Source organism: Furipterus horrens, unplaced genomic scaffold, assembly GCF_987537825.1.
Source record: "Furipterus horrens unplaced genomic scaffold, mFurHor1.1.pri manual_scaffold_8, whole genome shotgun sequence".
In the NCBI taxonomy this organism is placed as follows: domain Eukaryota; kingdom Metazoa; phylum Chordata; class Mammalia; order Chiroptera; family Furipteridae; genus Furipterus; species Furipterus horrens.
The window spans coordinates 72,308,291-72,331,830 of NW_028327178.1; the positions used below are offsets into that span (position 1 = coordinate 72,308,291).

The following is a 23,540-nucleotide window of genomic DNA, read 5'->3' on the forward strand; positions in this document are numbered from 1 at the left end:
AAGTGATGAAAAGCAAGGACCTACAACCAAGATTACTTTATCCAGCAAAGCTATCATTTAGAATGGAAGGGCAGATAGTGTTTCCCAGACGAGTTCATTATCACCAAGCCCTTATTATATGTAATGTTAAAGGGACACATTTAAGAAAAAGATCAAAACTATGAACAGTAAGATGACAATAAACTCACAACTATCAACAAATGAATCTAAAAAAACAAAAACAAACTAAGCAAACAACTAGAACATGAACAGAATCATAGATACAGAGATCATATGGAGGATTATCAGTGGGGATGGGGAGGGGGGAGATTGGGGAAAAGGTGCAGGGATCAAGAAGCAAAACTGGTAGGAACAAAACAGACAGGAAGACATTAAGAATAGTATAGGAGGGAGATCCAAGATGGCGGAGGAGTAAGTGGAAGCTACACTAATCGCCCCCCAGGACCAGTCTGGACTTACAACTTAATTGTGGAGAAATCTGGAATAACCAACTGAACACTAGCTGGAGAGAAGTCTTGTAACCACGAAGAGACAGAAAAGGTAGCTTCATCACAATGTGACCAGTAGTAAGTGCAGAGACGCGGAAGGGCTGGCTGGGCTCCCACGGGTGGCAGCTGAAGGGACTGAGAAACAGCTCAGCAGCCAGGGGTTACCTCAGAGAAGGGCAGGGTCTAAACCCCCAGCTGGGCTTCTAGGCCTACATCAACAGAGCAGAAAGTAAAATAATATCCAGCTGTGAAAAGCGAAAAGCCACAGGTTTTTTTGCTGGCCTAAGAGAAATAGCTGGAGAAAAAGAGCTCTGAAGCGGATCATGTATGAAAATATTTTGGCACCCACTTAGCATGGGCTCAAGCAGAGGGAGGGCAGAGAAGACTAGAGATGCTTGGGGAGAATATGGGGCGGTGGCTTTGAGGAGAGAGCTAAGGGAGCAGCTGAACGGGTCCCAGTGCTGACTCATTCCATATACTGCAGGCAAACCATTCCCCTCCAAGTAGTGTCATCCTGAAGGGAAGCAAAAGCCCCGCCTACAGGAATTAATATGCCCCCTCGTTGCTTAAGCCTGATGGCTGATCACAGATTGAAGAGATTAACAACTAAAGGAGACAGACAAAGGCAGTAGATCTCTGGTAGTCTTCAACAGGCTGCCTAGGCCCAGACTGATACACAATCTAATGCCACCAGGGGCAGATCCAGGAAGTGCAGGTCAATCTAAGAAGCAGCAACAAACAAGAAGAGTCACAAAAATGGAGAGACAGAGAAACAACCCCCCATCAAAAGGAAAGGAGGAATCCCCAGAAAGAGTGCTAAATGAAATAGAGAGATGCAAACTATCAGACACGGAATTCAAAACATGGATTATGGGGAAGCTCAATGAGATCAGTGAGCTCAAAGAAAACTACAAAGGACTCCAGGGAAACTACAAGGAACTCACTGAGAATTACACCAGCATGAAAAAGGACATAGAAGCTATCAATAAGAGCTAGGAGGAAATGAAGAATACAATTTCTGAATTGAAGAACACAGTAGAAGCAATTAAAAGCAGGCTAGAGGAAGCAGAAGATCGGATCAGCGAGCTGGAGGACAACATAGAAAAAAAACCCCAGACAGTGCCACAAAACAAAAAAAGACTGAAAAAGAATGAAGAGGCTTTAAGACAGCTGCAGGACAACATGAAACGTAATAATATCTGTATCATAGGAATACCAGAAGGAGAATAAGAGGAGCAAGGGATAGAAAACGTGTTTGAAAAACTGACAGAAAACTTCTCTAACTTGAAGACAGAAAGAGTCACACAAGTCTAGGAAGCACAGAGGGTCCCAATGAAGATGAACCCCAACAGGCCCACTTCAAGACACATCATAATTAAAATGCCAACATTCAAAGACAGAGAATCCTAAAAGCAGCAAGAGAGAAACAGCTAATAACATACAAGGGAGCTCCAATAAGGCTATCATCAGATTTCTCAAAAGAAACACTACAAGCCAGAAGGAAATGGCAAAAAATATTCCAAGCAATGAAAAACAAAGGCCTAAACCAAGAATACTCTATCCAGCAAGGCTCTCATTCAAAATGGAAGGTGAACTAAGGAGTTTCCCAGACAAAAGAAGGCTAAAAGAACACATCTCCACCAAACCAGCATTGCAAGAGATGCTAAAGGGTCTGCTTTAAGAAGGTGAAGAAACAGAGTGACAAAGAGGAACAGAAGTACAAAGGGAGAAAACGACAATGAATAAGTACCTATCAATAATAACCTTAAATGTAAATGGGTTAGATGCACCAATCAAAAGACATAGGGCAGCTGAATGGATTAGAAAGCATGACCCACATATATGCTGTCTACAAGAGACCCACCTTAGAGCAAAAGATCTACACAGACTGAAAGTGAAGGGATGGAAAAAAATATTTCAAGCAAATGGACATGAAAAAAAATCTGGGATAGCAATACTTACATCAGACAAAACAGATTTCACAGCAAAGGCCATTAAAAGAGACAAAGTAACAACATGGATGGAACTAGAATTATGCTTCGTGAAATAAGACAGGCAATGAGAAAAAAATACCATATATCACCTGATACAGGAAACTAATGAACAACAAAAACAGATGAACAAAATTAAACAAGAAACAGAGTAATCAGTTATCAGGGTTTGGGGGAGGGTGAGAAGAGGAGTAATAAAAACTTTTGAGTGGAGAGAAAATAAATTGATAATGAAACATTTAAAAAAAAATAGTATAGGAAATGAAGAAGCCAAAGAACCTATATGCATGACCCACGGACATGAACTAAGGGAGGGGGCAGGATTGCTAGAGGAAAGGGAGGTACTGGGTGGAGGGGGGCAAAGGGAAAAAAAATTGGGAGAACTATAATAGCATAATCAATAAAATACACATTTAAAAAAAAAATCCTGACTTATAGTGCCAGCCTGGAGCTTTTAGCTGTATTAAATGCATTCTTATTAAATTCATTAATAAGAATGTGTAGAATTGCAGAAGGGAATGCAGACAGTTTTGAATCTAATGGATTGTCTCAAAGCTCAAGACTATAAGGCTACACTTTGTACTTCTGTTGAGGTTGCCCCCTCAGAAAAGCAATTCATACTTCCTCTTAAAAATATTTTAATTATCTCAATTGGAGAATCTCTAATCACAAATTCTGTTTCATTTCACGATTTCTTAGGGGAACAGGTAGTATGCAAAAATTAGTAATATGCATGTTAATTCTTAAAAAGTTATGACTTATAAAAACTTATAGATTTGGCTTTCTTCTCTTATGCCTTAGTAGTAAAAATATCTTTTTTTTAAGTCAGTATTTCCTTTTCAGATGATTGAGGTTTCTTTAATTGGTGAGATCTACAGATTATCAGGATTGTAGTGAGAAACTGGAGTGATCTTGTGTGTTTCAGGGAAACTTACCCAGGGACTTACCTTCACTGTCCTACCAACCACATTGTCCTGGTCAGACTCAAAGGTCTCCCCACTGGCTGCTGTGGCTCAGTGGATTGAGTGTCGGCCTGCGAACCAAGTGTCGCTGGTTTGATTCCCAATCAGGGCACATGACTAGGTTGCCCGTCAGGTCCCCAGTTTGGGGCGCGAATGAGAGGCAACCACACAGTGATGTTTTTCTCCCTCTCTTTCTCCTTTCCCCTCTCTCTAAAAATAAATAAATAAATAAATTATTAAAAAATAAATAAAAATAAAGTGACACATTCCAATGTGTTTAAAAAAAAAAAAAAATGAAGTCTTGTTGGCTCTGGTCTCCTAAATTCTAGGATGAGGCTTATTAAAGCAGTGTGGAAAAATCTGGCGGTATAATTTTTAATTTTCTCACTTGATCTCTGACTTTGGAAATTACAGGTTACAGGAATATATGTTACTTTTAAAAAATGCAAATACGTATAGAGTCAATAAAAGGTTACTCACAAGCCTCATCTCTCTGAACTGAAACTTCCTTTCCTTGCCTCCTGGACACCTCCTTGCATTCATTTTCACGAAACACATACCAAATCTACTGAGCCACTGGTATAATTCTGAATTTAAAAACAAAGTCTAAACAATTTTTAGGTTTGTGAAATTAATGTATAAACAGAAATTAAAACAAAACCAAACCAAAAACCTCATTACTTTACTCACATCTTGTATTTTATTTCTTATAATTCATGGCTAACAAAATAAAACATTGTAGCACCCTATGATATTAAGACAGTAACTGTAACATAAATGCTAACACACTCAATAAAACATGGATCCCTCCCCCAGGACTACAGTGGGGATTTATTTAAGTTTCCCAAAACCAAGACAACTAATAATTTTTATTACTTATCAAACACATAAAAAATAGATTGCATTTATTGATCCCCACAGCTGAAAAATTCCGCACAATACCATTTTCTTTACAGACAAGATTCATTGACTCAATCCAGAACATAGCTACTAAAATTCCACTATTACTTTGGGGGCTATTTGGTGGTATGCCAAGGAGTATTGCCAATGATTTGGTCAATATGCTCCATTTTTCCAGAGAACAATATTTATCTGAGGCGAAGAAATCATGTATTTATTTTTCAAAAATGTTAAATGGAAATTTTCCTTCCCAAAGAAATATATAGAGACCCTCAATATATAATACAAGTTCTAGGAAACAGGAGTTGGCTGATGCTAGTTCTCCCTCCAACTCACCCTGGGGCTGCCGGGCCCCTTCCCTCCTAGTGTACCCTGAGAATATGCTTGGCACACCAAGCCTCACTCCCCTCCAATTTCAGTTCAAAGACTGGGATTCCTGCCCAGGACACAGCAAGGTCCATGAGCCATCAGTACTGTGTTAATCCTGCTTGCCCTTTTTCAAAGTAAATCATAGTGAGAGTCAGCAAACTGGTCTTTTATGTGCTGAAGTCCAGTTCCTTATATTTAAACTTTTCTGACTTTTCAGTCATTTTGGCTGCAATAAAATTCAACGAATCAATACTTCTGCTTATGTTAATTCAGCTCTCAGATTCTGTGGGACCTCCATTTTAGGCCATAGTAAACAGCAATGTATTTTCTCAAAGTATGAGAAAGTGCTGAATGTTCCAAAATAGCGTTCTGCTCTTAATCTGGTTTCTGAATATTCTGGTTCTTTTCCTTCTTTGTATATTCTTCTAGTCGAAGAAGCCACTTTGCCCAGTACTGGGAACACAGCTCTGTGTCCATGAAATGTGGGTGGGCAGGGGATCCATCTTTGTAGGCCACCACAATTAAACCACACTGAACCTAGAAAGAAACACAGTAGGCCATATTTTAGGTTAATTTCCTTTTTACTCCAGGGTGACCAAAACCATCTATAGTAACATCTCCTAACTCAATTTCTAAGATGGGTAGGTAAAGACCGCACCAGGATACATAAAAACACAAAGATGACACAGAAGACATCAAAGGACGGACTGTCATCAACAAAAAGCCCTGAAAGGGGGTGGAGAGTACTTTTTAAAGTGGTAGGGACTTCCGGTCAAAAAGAAGGTGTAGGTAAACATGGCTCACCTACTCGTACAACCACATCAAAAACACAACTATAGAACAATCATTCAGAACCATTAGAAATCAAGTTGTATAGAAGTCTGACAATTATGGAATTAAAGAAACCATATCCATCCAGACTAGTAGGTGGAGCAGAGCAGTGGAATGGGCTAGTCTCACATTGGTGTGTGGTGGATTAAAATTCAGAAGGGATATCTCAGGAGCAAGGAGTCCCAGCCCACACCAGGCCTCCCAAGTGGGCTAGTCTCACATTGGTGTGTGGTGGATTCAAATTTGGAAGGGATATCTCAGGAGCGAGGAGTCTCAGCCCCACACCAGGCCTCCCAGCCAAAGGTTCCAGTGCCAGGAAGATAAGTCCCCAGAATTTCTGGCTGCAAAAACCAACGGGGATTGAGTTGGTGGAAGAAACCGATGGAGCCCCAAGCAGTTTCTCTTGAAGAACCCATATACAGGCTTACTCATACTCACTCTTTCTGAGCTCTGCACGGGAGTAGCAGCTTGAAAGGCACCAGTGGAATACAGGGAGGAACTGAAGTGTCTGGCACCAAGGTGAGAGCTGAGGAACAACTTTCTCCCAGACCAAAGGGACGGCAGAGGCAAATATCCCTCTTCTGAACTCTACCCCCACAATGCCATAGAGCAGACAGGTGGGTGCCATACCTGAGACTCCATCTACCAGCTAACACTGTTTGCCCTGCCCTGGAGATCCCTTGAAGCTCTGTCCCACCAAACTTACCCCACTACAAACCCTCCCAAGCTGTTAACAATGGCTTTTTCATATGAATGGTTGATCTTGGCTCATGCTTCACAACTTTCTAAATCCACTCATGCAAGCAACTGCTGGCCTCAATGAGTCCCCAGCCCCAAACCTCTTGCTAAGTGGCCCCATGCCCAGCACCAGCAGCAGCCAGCCTAGGTTCACAGCGTGGCTTCCCCTGGGAACCTCCAAGCCCAGCACAAGTAACAGCCATCTCAGATTGCTTTATAGCTCATGCAGGGTGGCCCTGGGCAGAACACAAGTGGGGGCTGACCTTGGCCTGCAACACCCAGGAAACCCCAGAGCCTGCGCACCGTGGACAGCTACAGTAAACGTCAGAGCACCACTACCTGCCACAGCACAGCTGATTCTTCAGAGGGCGGAAGTTGGTCGTCAGTCTTCGTAGCTGACTGGCCTGGGTAAATCCCTCCCATTGACCTGCCAATAGCAATCAAGGCTAACTACAAGAGGAGGGTGTATTCAGCCCACATGGGGGTTGCACCTTGAGGGCCCAGCTTGGCTCATTGGGGGGGCTGTGCCACTAGACCCAGTTGGGCACCTACTACATTAGGCCACGCTACCAAGACAGAGAGTCTACTTAAGCTCTACTTAACCAATAGAAACAAATACAGAGAGGCTGACAAAATGAGGAGACAAAGAAACATGGCCCAAACGAAAGAACAGATCAAAATTTGATAAAAATAACTAAACAAGACTTCTGACCAAGATGGAGGCTTAAACGGACATGCTCCGTCTCTCTCTACAACTAGAAAGGAATACAACTACCTCAAAACAAAAGATAACCAGAAATTCCAGAAAATAAACCTATATGGAAGCCCAACGTATGAAGTTATAGACCAGCGGTGCTCGCCTGGACGGGTAGGAGGGGCGAAATCGGAACCAGAACGGTAAGGTTGGGCAGTGCTGTTTGCGGTAGCAGTGGGGAGAGCGGCAGGGGGAGCAATACCGGCTGCAGTTGAGCCCCGGCAGCTCGCAACCCCAATGCGGGGAAATGCAGCCCCCCCATTGCATCGGATGGTGAGGCCCAGAGGGTGGGAGGACAGATCCTGGTCTCCCAGCAGAGAATAACAGCAGGAATCCATTTTGAACCCCCGCCCCCACACAGAGTGCCACAACGCGGTGAGAAAGGTCGGGATCGCTGCTGGTCACTGGGTAGTGACAAGTACACGGGGCTCCGCCCCACCCCCAGCCTGCCCAGGAAGTAAAGCAAAACACAAATCTGTCAAAATGAAGCAGACGACGATTGAAGAATCTGACAGACGAACAAATAAGAAACCTTTCAGAGGTTCAGTTCAGAGCTATTGTTATAAGGTGGCTTACAGAATTAACAAGATATTTGGAAAAGGGCAGGGAAGGAAAGAAAGCCACTCATATTGAAAAGAATGAAAACACAAAGAGACAAGTGGTGAGGAAATAAAATCCAGAGATCAAATCAACAAACCAGAACATAGAGAAGGAACAAACAGTGAACCAGTGCAGAAAGAGGAAACAAAAAGTAAGGAAAGTGATGAGAGGATCAGAAACCTCTGAGACAGCTACAAGAGATCAAACATTCGGATTATAGGGTTGCCAGAGGGCGAAGAAGAACTAGAAATTAAAAAATTATGTGAAAAAATAATGAAGCAGAACTTCCCTCACCTGGGGAAGGAAATAGACTTACAGGTCCAGGAAGCACAGAGAGTTCCAGAAAAACTGGACCCAGGGAGAACCACACCAAGACACATTATAATCAAGTTGTCAAAAATTAAAGATAAAAGAGAAAGAATCTTAAAAGCAGCAAGAGAGAAGAAAAGAATCATGTACCAAGGGGTCCCAATTAGACTATCAGCTGACTTCTCAAGGGAGACCCCGCAGGCAAGAAGGGACTGGCAAGAAATATTCAAAGTAATGAAAAGCAAAAACCTACCACCACGATTACTTTATCCAGCGAAACTGTCATTCAGAATAGAAGGGCAGAGAAAGTGCTTCCAGGACAAAATAAAACTAAAGGAGTTCATTAGATCCAAACCACTATTATGAGATGTTAAAGGGACTGGTTTAGAAGAAGGAGGATCAAAACTATGAACATTAAAATGAAAACTGCATCACAAGAACCAACAACAGAAGCTAGGGAATCGAAACAAAGGCAAACTAAATAGGCAACGAGAGTGGAAAAAGAACTATAGGTATGGGGAACATACTGGGGGGAGATCAGTAGGGAGGGGGAAGGAGGAGAGGGAGGAAGATGGTATAGGAATTAAGAAGCATAGTAGGAGGAAATGGAATAGACAGGAAGAGGTTGAGAAGAACTATATGCACAACCAAAGGATATGGACTAAAAGGGGGGGACAACTGGAGGGAAGGGGGCCACAGGGTGGAGGGGAGCAGAGGGAAGGGAAATTGGGACAACTGTAATAGCATAATCAATAAAACATATTTTAAAAAGAAAAAGAAAAAAAAGGAAAAAAAAGAACTAAAAATGGAGATAAGAAAGCGATGTAAGTTCAAAACACTGGTTATAAGGATGCTCAAGGAACTTAGTGAGGAACTCAGCAGCATAAAAAAGAACCAGTCAGAAAGGAAGTATACATTAATTGAAATAAAGAATAATTTACAGGGAAAAAATATTAGAGTGGATGAAGCAGAGAATCAAATCAATGATTTGGAACGTAAGGAAGCAAAAAACCAATCCGAACAAGAAGAAAAAGAATCCAAAAAAGGGGGGATAGTATAAGCAGCCTCTGGGACAATTTCAAGGGTTCCAAATGTCGCATCATAGGGATGCCAGAAGAAGAGGAAGAGCAAGAAATTGGCTATTTGAAAAAATAATGAAAGAAAAATTCCCTAATTTCGTGACAGAAACAGACATATAAGTCCAGGAAGCACAGAGACCCACACAAGATAGATGCAAAGAGGCCCACTCCAAGGCACAGCAGAGTTAAAATGTCAAATGTTAAAGATAAGAAAAGAATCTTAAAAGCAGCAAGAGAAAACCAGTTAGTTACCTACAGGTGAATTCCCATAAGATTGTCAGCTGATTTCTCAAAAGAAACTTTGCAGACTAGAAGGGATTGACAAGAAATATTCAAAGTCATAAAAAGCAGGGACCTACAGCCAAGATTGCTCTAACCAGCAAAGCTATCATTTAGAATTGAAAGGCAGATAAGAGTTCCCAGTCAAGAAAAAAACTAAAGGAGTTTATCATCACCAAACCATTATTATATGAAATGTTAAAGGGACTTATTTAAGAAAAAGGTCAAAGAAATGAACAACAAAATACCAAAAAACTCAAACCTATCATCAATTCAATCTAAAAAAACAAAACAAACAAACAAAGGAAACAAGAAGAACAGAGACAGAATCATGGATATAGAACACTTCGATGGTTGCCAGATTGGAGGGGACTATGGGTGAATGAGAGAATTGGTGAGGTGATTAAGATGGGGATATAAAGTACAGTATAGAAAATGCAGTAGCCAAAGAATGCATGACCTATGGACATAAACTATGGTGTCAAGACTGCCTGAGGGAGTGGGGGGTGCTGGGTGAAGGGAGGCAAAGGAGAAAAAATTGGGACTACTGTAACAGCATAATAAAAGGTAATTAAAAAAATAAAGTGGTAGACAAGGAACAGAGTAAGCAGTAGGATACAAACAGAATAAGAACCATAAGGAGTTAAGTAGCTACAAACAGGCATGAAGCAAAGCTTTAAGCAGAGCCTTGGTGTCCTGACCTGTAAGCTATAGTTGACATCATGGTTTATGGCACCTACATATGCCACAACCTGCAGTGGGTTGTCAAATGTATTTCGGATAAAAGGTTTTGGTTTCTCTGATGTCTTCCAATCGATCACACACAGATTGCCTCTAAAGAGAAAGCAAAGGGAAGTCTTTATAGGTAGTAGTTCAAACTAAAACACTCTATTAGGTTAACTTTCTTACATATAGTTTATTACTTGTCACCCAATGACTATTGCTTCTATTCTCCACTTGCCAAAAAGGCAGCTCCTCTGAGCTTTATCTCTTAGGATTAGGTCTGATGTTCTCTTTCCTTTGAGCCCTTTATTCACTCAGTAAATGAGCCTGTCAGGTTTGATGGACAATGTTTCCTAAATTGCACCAATGAGACCTACAGGTGCAGGTCCACATGGGAGTGCTGGGAAACTTTTCCACAGTTCAAGTTTCTACACCCTCTTGATATCCTTTGGAACCTCCAAGGCCTCCTTTCCTTTAACACACGACAAGGGAATTGATTATTATTATTATTATTATTATTATTATTATTTTACTTGACCTTACTTCAAATGCCAATCAGAATAAACCAAACAGACCAGCAGGAAAGTCCTCATCATAAAAGACTAAACATAGTGGTGCCTCAGGAATTCTCTTGCTCAAAAACCAAATCTGGGATTCAAATACATCAACACTTACTTCTTCTTTTTTTTTTTTTTAAAGTCAAATAACTAGTGTATTCCTCCCCTTTTCCCCCATTCTGATGGGATTTTATACTTGCCAATTGCAGTCAAAAGGATCATAGAGTGGGTGAGTGGAATGATACCTGGTAACTCTTGAAAGGCTCTATCCGTTCAATCAGTCTTTCATGACTTCAACTTCAAAATCAGCCATTTAGAGGGAGATTTTGTACAAAATGTGTTACCTACCTGACACCATTGCTCTATAGTTACAACTTATGCAAGGTATTTATAAAACTAGTCTAGAGTAGCACTGTCTATAACTACAAATAAAATGTGAGCTACATATGTTACTTTAAATATTCTAGCCATATTTAAAAAAGACAAATGAAAAGGTAAATTCCAATATTTAACCCAACATATTAAAAAATATTATCATTTCTCCATATAATCAATATAAAAAGTTACTAGTGGGATATTTTACATTCTTTTTATCTGAAGACACTGAAATCTAGCTGCTATTCCCAGTTCTCCTCCTTGAATAAATGAAAATACCCTATAAATAAAGATTTCTGCCATGGATCACAATTTGTAGCAAGTTATAACTTGCAGAACTTAGTAATGTGAAAAAAAAAAATCTTAGTATAAACCCAAGTTAAAATTGCAATGACAGTCTACAAATAGATCAAAGAAATGGAAAGATGCTCAGCCTAATTTTTGTGGTATGCAGACTGCAATTTCAAGATATAGTACAATGTTATCAAAATTACTAACATTGTGTTTTTAAAGGTGTGCACAAATAAGCACACTATATCTGTCTTTAGAAACTTAAAATGTACATACATTTTCACCCAGTAATTTCTCTTTTAGTATAGACCAAAGGAGAGCAATGGTTTGATATCCTGAACATGACTGACAGTGCCTGGAAAACTTAGGAAGTACTCATGCCCAGGCTTACTTGACATTAACTGAGTTTACCCAAACTGCATGTATCACCTGCCAAAACAAACAAATGAACTTGTGCATTTGCCTAGAGAAACTCTCATTAGAGTATACAAGAAGCCATATTAATTGCATTTTTAATCTGAAAAATTAAAAATAACTTGAATGTTCTCACTAGAGAAATGGATATGTTTGTTTCATTCATAAAATGAAATACCAAACAGCAGTAAAAGCAGAGGACAGGATCAAAATAATAATGCTGAGATTTTATGAGTAGATAGTATGCTTTTTAAGTAGATAGTATGCTTTTTAAGTACTGTACAGTACAGGAAATATTTAATTTATAACAACCATAATGAGGTAGGTACTATTATTTGTCTTATTTTACAGATGAACAAATTGAGGTAGAGAGACTAAGTAACTATAACTAGGTCAAGGTTAAGATAAAAAGCCAGGCAGCCTGGCTCCACAGCCCAATTTCTTACTAGCATTGTGATACTAGAGATTTGTAATCTAGATCTCTATATATTTTGACTCTCACAGATAGATGACAACATATGATGCTGTGTTTGTGGATTATACATAGCATTGTGTGCGCGCGCATGTGTATGAGAATACGGAAAGTAGAGTAAGAGTATATTGTGTGTGTATCTTACACAGTGTTGCGTGTGTGGTGTAGTACAGAAAGTAGACTAGAAGGCACAGTACCAAACTTTTAACAGTGACTGTCTTTGGCTAGGGGATTGTGAGAGAAGGAAAAATATAGTTAAAGATGATGTGAATTTAATTTATAATGTTATACTTCTTTTTAAAAAACTGAAGTCAAATGTGACAAAGTGTTAATAGCTGTTAATTATGAGTGATGAAAAATTATTAAAAGAATGGTGTAGATCTATATAAGCTAATAAGGAAAGATCTCTAAAATACATGTTCAGGTGAAAAAAAGGAGGGTGTAGTATGTTTTGTTAGTAAGTGGTGGTGGGGACAAATGCTTGTACATGTAGTCATAAAATATCTCAGAATCACAAGAACTTTTTATAGAGGTTGAAAAAGAATGGGGATGGAGGATTCTGGAAAGATGGCAGAGTAGGAAGCACCAGGAATCTGTCTGCCCACCTAGAAAACAACTGCAACAGCAGAATCTGTTTAATATAACTATTATCGAAATATCCAGTCTATTGAAGGCTTGGGTGGTAAATTGTGGTTAATTTTGGTCAGTTTCAGCTCTTAGCATAATAGCAGCTACCAATCCCTCATTCATGAGGCAGGTAGCTTGTGACATTTTCCTGGAGCAGCTTGTACACAGCTTGTGCAAATCAGAGTGGACAAAAAGGACCATGTCCTCCAAATGTCAGGGATCTGTGCTTTCATCACTGATTGTTGTTTCTGATCACATAGGTACAAAGAGGAAGGTGGCTATGTTGATGCACCTCCAGCTGAAGTGATTTCCAGGGGACTAAAGGGCTTGCAGCTCCCACCCCCTTCATTTTTCTTTTTTCCCTTCTGGGAGTCCAAGACTAAAGACCACAACACCCAAATACCACTGCATGTAGGAAGGAATTAGAAAGTGACTGCACATGGCTCAGAAAAGACCTGAGAAAACCTTAAATTTATACTCGGCACAGAGATAGCCTACTATAATAAACCCCAAAACCCAGCAAACCCTAGGGTAGAGGGAGAATCTGATTTCCTGAGTTACCACAATATTAGATTCAAAAGTCCAGATTTCAAAACAACAAAAATCACAAGGCATGCAAAGAAATAGGAAATTACGGCCTATTCAAAGGAAAAAATAAATCAACAGGAGCTATCACTGAAATATAATATGTGATGACAGACCTATCAAAGACTTTTTTAGTCTTTTTAAAAAATGATTTTATTTATTTACTTTTAGAGAGAGGGGAAGGGAGGGAGAGAGGAAGAGAAACATTGATAGGTTGCCTCTTGCACACCCCCAACTGGGGACCCGGCCTGAAACCCAGGCATGTGCCCTAAGTAGTAACTGAACTGGTGACCTTTCAGTTCACAGGCCGGTGCTCAATCCACTGAGCTATCAGCCAGGGCTAGAATCTTAAAGATGTTCAAAGAATATCTCAATAAACGTAAATATGTGGGCAATTATAAAAGCTGGTATTAATGTAATAGTTTGTGATTTATTTTTCCTACATGATTTAAGAGAGTAACATTTTAAAAAATTTGTTAGTCTAAAAGGTAGTAATATACATTAACAAAATGAATTAAATCATTAAATCACAAAATTATCTCAATTAATGCAGAAAAAGCATTTGAAAAATTAAATACACTTTCATGATAAAAAACACTAAAAAAACTAGAAATAAAAAGAAACTACCTCAACATAATAAAAGCTACATATAAAAAACCTACAGCAATCATATACAAAGCTAAAAGAGTGAAGTTTTCCTCTTAAGATCAGGAACAAGACAAGGCTGTCTGTTTTTACCACTTGTATTCAACAGAGTACTGAATGTTCTAGCAACTAGGCAACACAAAAAAATAAAAAGCATGCAAATTGGAAAGGAAAAAGTAAAATTATCCTTGTTCACAGATGATATAATCTTATATAGCCTTCCTCTAAAAGAAAACCTGGAAGAACTAATGCAGCAAAGCAGCCAGATACAAAGTCAACACAGAAAAATCAATTGCATTTCTATGCACAAACAATAATCTGAAAATTACAAAAACAAACTCACTTATAATAGCATCACAATGAATAAAACACTTATTAACAAAGGAAGTGAAAGACCTGTACAATGAAAACTACAAATGATTGCTGAAAGAAATTAAAAACATAAAAATGGAAACACATTCCATGTTCACAGATTGGATGATTTAATATTGTTAAGATGTTTGTACTACTGAAAGCAATCTATGAATTTAATGCAATGTCTATAAAAATCCCAGTGATCATTTTTGCAAAAACAGAAACTCATCCTAAAATTCATATGGAATCTCAGGGACTCCAAATAGCTGAAACAACTTAAAAGAACAAAGCTGGAGGATTCACACTTGCTGATTTCAAAACTTACTATTGGGTTGGCCGAAAAATTCACTTGTATTTTTCCCCCATAAGATGGCTCTAGTAGCGCTTAGTTGCCTTTAACTTCATTTGAAACAATTTTGTTAATTATATTGTGACAGCTGTCTTATCATTGTGCATTAAAAAAAAAACTTAGCCCTGGCTGCTGTGGCTCAGTGGACTGAGCATCTGCCTGCAAGCCAAGTGTCGCTGGTTTGATTCCCAGTCAGGGTACATGACTAGGTTGCATGTCAGGTCCCCAGTTGGGGGCGCAAGTGAGAGGCAACTGCACATTGATGTTTCTCTCCCTCTCTTTCTCCTTTCCCCTCTAAAAATAATAAATAAACAAACAAATAAATAATTTAAAAATAAACTTATCAAAATCAGTGAATTTTTTGTGTAGCCATTTTAATATTGAAGATGGAAGAAAATAAGCATTTTCAGCATATTTTGCTTTATTTCAAGAAAGGTAAAAATGCAACTGAAACGCAAAAAAGATGCGTGCAGTGTACGGAGAAGGTGCTGTGACTGAACAAGTCAAAAGTGGTTTGTGAAGTATCACGCTGGAGATTTCTTGCTGGATGATGCTCCATGGTTGGGTAAACCAGCTGAAGTTATGGCGATCAAATCGAGACATTAATTGAGAACAATTAATGTTATAACACACAGGAGATAGCTGACATACTCAAAATATCCAAATCAATAAAGTTAATAATGAAAATGAAAATATCTTTTATTTTATGGAAAAAAACCATATGAACTTTTAAAAATAATGTGGTACTGGCATAAAGACACATACAGACAAACAGAACAGAGAGCCCCCAAATAAACCCTTGTTTATATGGTCATGTGATTTTTGACAAGGGTGCCAAGTCCATTCAATGACAGTCTTTTCAACAAATGGTTTTGGGAAAACTGGATAGCCACATGCAATGAATGAAGCTGAACTGCTACCTAACATCACATGCAAAAATTAACTCAAAATGGTTCCATGACCTAAATATAAGACTTAAACCATAGGGCTAAAGCTTAATGACATTGAATTTGGCAATGACTTATTAGATAAAACACCAAAGAATAGACAAATTGGATTACACAAAAATTTTAAAAATTTATGCATCAAAAGACACTATCAATAGAGTGAAAGGACAATCCACAGAACGAGAGAAGATAATTCAAATCATATTCTGATAAAGGATTAATATCCAGAATATACAGAGAACTCCTAAACCTCAATAATAAAAAACACCAGAGAAATTAAAAAATAGGCAAATAATTCAAATAGACATTCCTCTAAAGAAACATAGCCAAACAGCATACTAAATGATGCTCAATATTACTAATCTTTAGGGAAATGCAAATCAAATCAACGGTGAGATACCATCTCAAACCCACTAGGATATAACTAGTATCAAAAAATCAGAAATAACAAATGTTAGAGGAATGTGGAAAAATGGGAACCTTTGTGCACTGCTGGGACTATAACATAGTATAGCCCCTACAGAACACAGCATGGTGGTTTCTCAAAAAATTAAATAGCATTACCATATGATACAGCAATTACACTTCTGGCATATATCCAAAAAAATTAAAAGCACAGTCTTGAAGATATATTTGTACATCCATGTTCATAATAGCATTATTTATAATATCTAAAACCCGAAAGCAACCCAAGTGTTCATTGATGGGTAGATAACCAAATGTGGTGTATACATACAATGTAATATTGACCAGCCTGAAATAGGAGATTCTGACATATGCTACAACATAGATGAATCTTGAGGACATTATGCTGAATGAAATAAGCCAGTCAGAAAAAGACAAATACTCTATTATTCTACATATATGACAGAAAGTAGAATGGTGGTTGACAGTGGCTGGAAGTAGTGGGGAACAGGGAGATTACTATTTACTGGGTATAGAATTTCAGTTTTAACAGATGGAAAGTGTACATAAGATGTATGGTGGTGATAGTTGCACACCATAAATTTATTTAATACCACTGAACTGTACACTTAAAATAAACGGTTAATTTTATGTGTATTTTACCACATTTCTTCTGGGGGGTGGACAGGAGAAGGAAGGAAGGAGGTAGGGGGAGGGAAAGAGGAGAGGGAGGGAGGGAGGGGTGGGAGGGTAGGGGGAGAGAGAGAGAGATTGTTTGCCTTCTCATATGTGCCCTGACTAGGGATTGAACCTGCAACCTTTTGGTCTACAGGATGACCCTTCAACTAACTGAGCCATGCTGGCCTGGGCAAAAAAAAATTTTTTTTTTTTTTTTAATGGTGTAGTGGGGTGTTAATTCTTCAGTTACAGGTGACATATAATTTCAGTTTCAGGTACACATAGTACCCATCAAAAATTATTTTTAAATTTCTAAAACCTTAAGTTTCAAAAATGTTCAACATTCATATTCTCAATGCTGATACTCTTCATGTCAAGAGCAAAAAACAAACAGCAGTACCTTGGACATAGTTTGTAATCCCTATGAAAAGTGTCTGGTGTCAGGAATTTCTTGTAGGTCTTGGGTAGAATTGATTGTATAGCTCCACTGGTTATCCAAAGGACAGCCAAAAATAGCCTATTAAATTTCTAGGCACACAGGGCTCTTCTCAGATATGAGGCAGCTAGGGCACAAAACTGTATGGTGGCTGAAACACAGTTTCCACAGGTATAAAGAGTATAATTTTTTTAAATTAAATTTTAATTAAGAGTTCCAAGGGTTACATTCAGAATTTTTTCCTTCCCCTCTTGATTTGCCCACATACTTTTTTTGGAATAGGGGTATGCACAGGTTATATCTACCCTTGGAATTTGGAGTAAGTGGGAAAAACAGTAAGAGGAAGAATGTAAAAACCACAGGAACCTGTAGTAAGCTGAATTCCTATCCGTGTCAAAAACTACCTGTAAGCCAGGAAAAGAGTTGCTTTTCAGGGCTAAGAGATCAAAATGCTCTTTTTAGGGAAATAGAAAAGAAAATGCAGGAATCAAATTGAATCTTACAGCAGGTACATGGCTCTGGGCAAGCAGAAGAGGAACATGTCAGAAAACAGGCCATCCTAGGGATATTGAAAAGTTATACCTTTCCCCACCAAACACTTTGAATCTGGAACACAGATTTGCAAGGATTATGTGGCTCTTCCCCCTGTATCCTTCCTTACTCAATTCTTTTACCTATCACATAGGTTTTGTCTTTACAGAGGCTGCATCTTGAAGGAGTTATGAGGAAAAAGTTGTGCTTCACAGGCACAATCTGTCCCACCCTGCATTAATTCACCTCCGTACTTTGATAAAAACAATCTAATACTTACTGATACTCAGCTACACAGTCCAGTAGACCTACATACTTTAAGGTCTCATGTTGAACAGCACTTTCAAGAGCTCGAACTCCACTGATATCTTTCAGAATATGCTGGACACTTTTGATGTAGCCAGATTTGAGATTTTCATCTCTCTCTTTTAAGTTCCCCTGGGGTGACAGTATGCTTTCCAAGGCTTCATGGAATAGTTTCCCTTGCAGAAATATGTCTGAAAAGAAAATGAGAGTAAAGGAAAAACAAAAGACCAAACTAGTACTAAAAAAACAAATACTCTAAAATTAAAAATTACACAAGATTTACCTTTAAGTGACAACTTCTGAGACACCTCATTTTAGCCCTTGTGAAACCTAGGAATACACTTTGAAAACTAAAGGTAATGGAATAGTTTAGCCAATTAAAGGGATAAAATAAAGTACTTCTAATTGAATTAGGCCAAAATTAGAATCAAAGATCTGGGGGCTACATGAACACACCTAATTTATGGTACTGTGAATTTAAGTATCCATTTTAGTAAGTTAACTGGCTGTGGCAAATACTGGGTTAGCCAAAAGTCTGTATGGTTTTTTCCATAAAATAAAAGACACACTTTTCATTTTCACCAATAACTTTATTGATTTGGATATTTTGAGTATGTCGGCTATCTCCCATGTGCCATAACATTGATTGTTCTCAATTAATGTCTCAATTTGATCGCTATAAGTTCAACTGGTCTACCCGATCATGCGGTATCATCCAGCAAACCTCCAGCATTAAACTTCGCAAACCACTTCTGACACGTTCAATCAGTCACAGTACCTTCTCCATAACACTGCACAATCCTTTTTGTGCATGTTTCAGTTGCGTTTTTACCTTTCTTGAAATAATAAAGCATAATATGCTGAAAATGCTTATTTCTTCCATCTTGTGATTTTTTTTTTTAAATCCATGCTGATATGACAGCTGTCACAATACAAGCTAACAAAATTGTTTCAAATGAAGTTAAAGACAACTACACGCTACTAGAGCCATTTTACAGAAGAAAAACAAACGAACTTTCTGGCCAACCCAATAATTATTAGAAATTTAGGAAACTTCACTTTTGTTTGCACTTTGTACAACCAAAACTTAATTATGGACATAAAAATGGTGGGAAAGCCTTACACTACTAGCAGGCTTAGTGACTGGCAAGAAATGAAAATCAAGGCACAAACAAATTAAAAACAAGGAACTGTTCTGGGGATTTTGAAGGAAAATATGTGACATTCCTCTCATGCACTTTTTTCTTTAAGGGTTAGAACACCCTAGGACAGTTGTTGTCTTGAATGTTTTTCCTCATAAACTTTTAAGAGACTGCAAACATTCAACAAATGAAAAATAGTACATATCCATTTGAGTCACAAGTAAGGGAAAGAAAGGGTGTTGTGCAAAGCAGTGACCTTGGTGCTTTCAAAATACTGTATTCTTTCCTTATTTTTTTAACAGGGGAAAGCATGAATGCGTTCCCCAGTACCACAACTTGTGCAGTTCAGTTTCCCACATCTGCGGAAATTACAGGGGTCAGCACATCCATAGAGCAAAGAATAAGCCTCAACCTGGGAAAACCATCTTCGTGATCATGGTATCGCCCTTGCCAGGTAAGTATCAAAATACTGTATTAACTTTCAAATACAACAACCAGCAAGATAAGGATCATTATTCCCATTTTAATGAATGAGACCTAACCAGAGATGCTAATTTGCCCAAAAGCAAAAAGCTAGACCCAGCAGCCTATGTTCATTCCAGTTCACCACACAGCAGAGCAAGGAAAGTAAATTCAGGGATCATCATTTAGATATACACAGAAACAGTAGAAAATATACGAGGGGGAACCCAAAAAGACCCCGGAATTTATTTATAAATGTGTATTTATTCTTACATGTTTAAATTTCACTTTCAAAGTACTCTCCATTTGATTCAGTACATCTATCAACATGTTTTTGCCCACTGCTCAAAACAGTTTGAACTAGTTAATTTTGATGCCTTTTAGTGCTCTTGCTGTTTTTTTGTTTCACCTCTTCCACATAGGCAAAACATTTCCCTTTGAGGACTTAAAAGGGGCTTGGGCGAAGATTGGGTGACTAGGGAGGATGGTGTATGGGGGGGGGGGGGGTGCTCAAGCCATTTTTGGTCAAAAACTGTTGAACATTCAGCCAGTGTGGGCAAGTGTGCTCATGAATCACCCACCATGAAGTGGGCAAATGGAGAATCTTAAAAAATATTCACTGAAGCCAAACACAGCCTCTCACTATGCCAGCAGGTACACTGACACAGATGGGTTCCTTGAACACTCACCTAGCAGGGGAAGTGTGTACTACAAGGGGACCGCCCTCCAGAAGATAATTTCACTTTTTGAAGGGTTTCCCCTCTTGTATATGCTTGGAGAGAGACCCACAGAAAACTGGAAAACAATCCATCTAATGAGGTAATATCAAACCATATTATGTTTGTCAGGTACTTCTTAGAAATTTTGAAAGGTCAGTTCTACCACTACCAAAAAAAAATGGAATTACTTCTGGAAAGTAACTTGGGAGAGTTAAATAAAATTCAACAGAGCAACTCAGTTAATTCTATTTCAATTTTACTTAGTTCAATTAGACTTAATGTCAGCACATGAAAGGCCTACAAGAAATTTAAGACTGATGAAATTAAAACCTAGGAAAAAGGAAGTATGGTATTCATCTACACGACATGCTTAATGAAGCAGATAGAACACAAAGATGTTAAAAATAGGAAGAAGAAAGTTGCTTCATCAACTATCAAGCAAACAGACAACTCATTTCCCACTACAGACAATCTCTGGCTAGGTTCTTAACAAAAAAAGGCAATGAACATGGGAATCTAGATTACAGGATCCCTTAGATTGTAAGGCTCAAAACGTTAAAAATAATTTAATTTGTAAAAATAAATTAAAAAAATTTTTTGATTTATTGCTTTTGGAGAGAGGAAGAGAGGGAGTGGGAAGGTGGAAGAAGGGGAGGGAGGGAGAGGGCATGAGAGAGTGAGAAAGAGAGAGAGAGAGAGAAAGCGAGCGCGCGCATCAATTTTTGTTGTTTCAATTATTTATGCATTCATTGGTTGCTTTTTGTATGTGCCCTAACAGGGAATCGAACCCTCAACCCTAGAGTATTGGGCAACGCTCTAACCAGCTGAATTATCCGACCAGGGAAAATTAAGTTTTAAAAGATTCAAGATTTACTGCAGATAGCATTAAGTCAGAGTATGCACTCAAGTTAAGGGAATGAAATGAAATGTTTTCAAGTCCCAGTACATAAAGGGCATTAAAAAAAATTCATAAATTTCCAATATTCCAATAGAATTGACAGGATGGATAATATTTTAGGATTTTAAAAAATCAGTAGCAAAAATACCAAAAAAATAAACCCCACCTATTTCCACTATAATCAACACGTACGAATCAGAATAAGTCAGACTTTCTTATCCTTAGCAATCAAAAAGTAAACTGATACTCAAGATGCCATTAAAAGACTTTTATGTTGCTTGATTAGAAAGCATAGAATACAGGTATACCTTGGAGACATTCAGGGTTTAGTATCACGCCACAGTAATAAAGCGAGTATCTTAAGTAAAATGAGCTTTAACTTTTTTTCCCTTCAATTTGTAAAAAAAAAAAAAAAAATTCAGCATCTGTGAAGCACAAGAGAAAGCAAATCACAATAAAACGAGGTATGCCTGTAGCTTGGAGGTTGTTAATAATTAACTTTCTTCAGAAGGCAGTTAGCCCCTGCATGGAATTCCTTGTCCCAAACAGCTGAGGAATGTTATAAGGCACTAAGGCTTTGACCATTTCTGCCCTATCCAGGTGACACCTATATACTCAATAATTTTCTTTAAAAGATGTGGCCACTTAATATGTGTGCACATACTTTTTTTCCTAAGATACCCCAAAATAAGTGCATTACTCTTAAAAATAAAAGTGCTTGTGTACCACTAGGGGTACACATACTGCTCTGGGAAGCACAAAAGATTACACAGATCTGATGAGGATCAGTTAATTAACCCATGTAACGGTCTTTCTTTTTAACTTGCTTTTGAATGGCATCTGTTACAAGGAAGCAATTCTGTTCACTTGTCTAATAAGTTAAGTTAGGAGTTGAAGGCTAAAGTTTGTTCTTCTCAGTTCCTAATCAAGAGTATCCGATTATCTCAGTTTACTAAGATCTAAATACAGAGAATGTGTTCTGGCTTACTGTTTTAATTCTGTTAGTCTGGCTTGTCAGTCTACGTTGACAAGTAGAACAAAGGGATATTTACTAGATTCTGAACAAAACGCAAACAATTAGAATTCCATTATCAGATGACTGACTCATAAATCAAAGAAAACAGGCAATTCTAAATACTTAAGTTTGAGCTTATAAAAATAAATGAATTTTACACATCACTTAGTCAAAAGTTCTCTGTGCTTCAGTTTCATTTGTGAAATGGTCATAATAGTACCTATGCTTTATAGGGCTGTCATGAGGATTAAATGAGCTAATACACAAAGTGCTATTTAAAGCTAATTATCATCATTTGAAAGGAATTTCTCACTAGTTGAGAGAAAAACCTTCAAAGAATGACACCAGCACTCTATATTCTAGAAAACATAGTAACAGTACAGAACCAGGATTAAAGAAAATTACTTGAAGTATATTCTGCAAAGCCATCCTCTCCCAGTTCCAGAATCATCCGCTGTTTCCACCTCTCCAAATAGAAAATCTGTTCTGATGTCATGGTCTGCTGAAGAACCCGGGTCACACTTGGCATCTTATTCCTTTGCAAAGGAATTTTCAAAGGAACTATGGCATCACCTGTTGCATTTGGTTTGAAGCTTCTCTCTGGATTGAAGAGAGGAAACCAGTTTCCTGGAACTCTTGCTTCCTCATCTTGCTTTGGGGGTTTACACTTACTCACAGGTCCATAGAGTAAAGTATCTTCCTCGAACAGTGATTCTGGAGTCTGAGCATGGCCTCTAAATGACAAGACAGACTGTACTAAACCAGAGTACTTTTCTTGGTTTACCTCTTCATAAGGGTTTACTTTTTTCTTCCGGCCACATGAGTAAGAGGAAGTGGAGAAACCCACACGCTGGGACGGTTCTACCGAAAACCCCTTTGAACTTCTAAACTGCCTGCAGATGGTCTGAAATGCCTTCATCTTTAGACTTTTCACTTCCCTCTAGTCTCCTTGCAATGTCAAGGGCCTTTTTAGTTTTTGCATTCCTAGTAAAAAGAAAAGGGTATTAGATATCAAATGTGTTAAATATTTTCACTATCAATGTGAAAGCTGCATTAGTATGACATTGCACACTAAAAGCTTCTTCAATAAGCTTCTGCGACATGCTTGGACAAAGCTATTTCCAAAGACTGGCTCCCATCGCTACCAGATGAACCAGCACTTACTAAATGCGACACAGCAGACAGCTTGGGGCAAGACGTCCCCAATATTCAAGCTATAGAAATGTGATGCCTGGGGAGGGAGGCCTGACATAGAAAAAAACTCTTGCAGGGGTCCCCCAAACCCAGGCTGCGGACGGGTAGCGGCCCG

General features: G+C 38.5%; 1 protein-coding gene and 1 non-coding gene across 2 annotated transcripts; both read right to left on the bottom strand.

Moving 5' to 3' along the window:
* Window positions 1–5,027: 5,027 nt before the first annotated feature.
* Window positions 5,028–23,169, bottom strand: MGME1 (mitochondrial genome maintenance exonuclease 1). Its single transcript, XM_090286018.1, has 4 exons — window positions 22,637–23,169; window positions 17,970–18,186; window positions 10,002–10,134; window positions 5,028–5,247 (listed from the first exon to the last, which is right to left on the bottom strand). The coding sequence occupies exons 1-4, from the start codon at window positions 23,148–23,150 to the stop codon at window positions 5,086–5,088; spliced, it is 1,026 nt and encodes a 341-aa protein (XP_090142144.1). The 5' UTR covers window positions 23,151–23,169; the 3' UTR covers window positions 5,028–5,085.
* On the bottom strand, window positions 19,438–19,599 carry LOC150003149 (U1 spliceosomal RNA). Its single transcript, XR_016512866.1, has one exon. It is a non-coding gene; the product is annotated as a U1 spliceosomal RNA (small nuclear RNA).
* Window positions 23,170–23,540: the final 371 nt, after the last annotated feature.

Excerpts from the sequence above, each read along its gene's own strand:
- MGME1 (XM_090286018.1), bottom strand. The coding sequence starts at position 23,150 with ATGAAGGCATTTCAGACCATCTGCAGGCAGTTTAGAAGTTCAAAGGGG. Across the intron at positions 18,187-22,636 it reads CTTTGCAGAATATACTTCAA|ACATATTTCTGCAAGGGAAA; the intron begins GTAATTTTCTTT and ends TTTTCTTTTCAG. Across the intron at positions 5,248-10,001 it reads ATGTCAACTATAGCTTACAG|GTTCAGTGTGGTTTAATTGT; the intron begins GTCAGGACACCA and ends GTTTCTTTCTAG.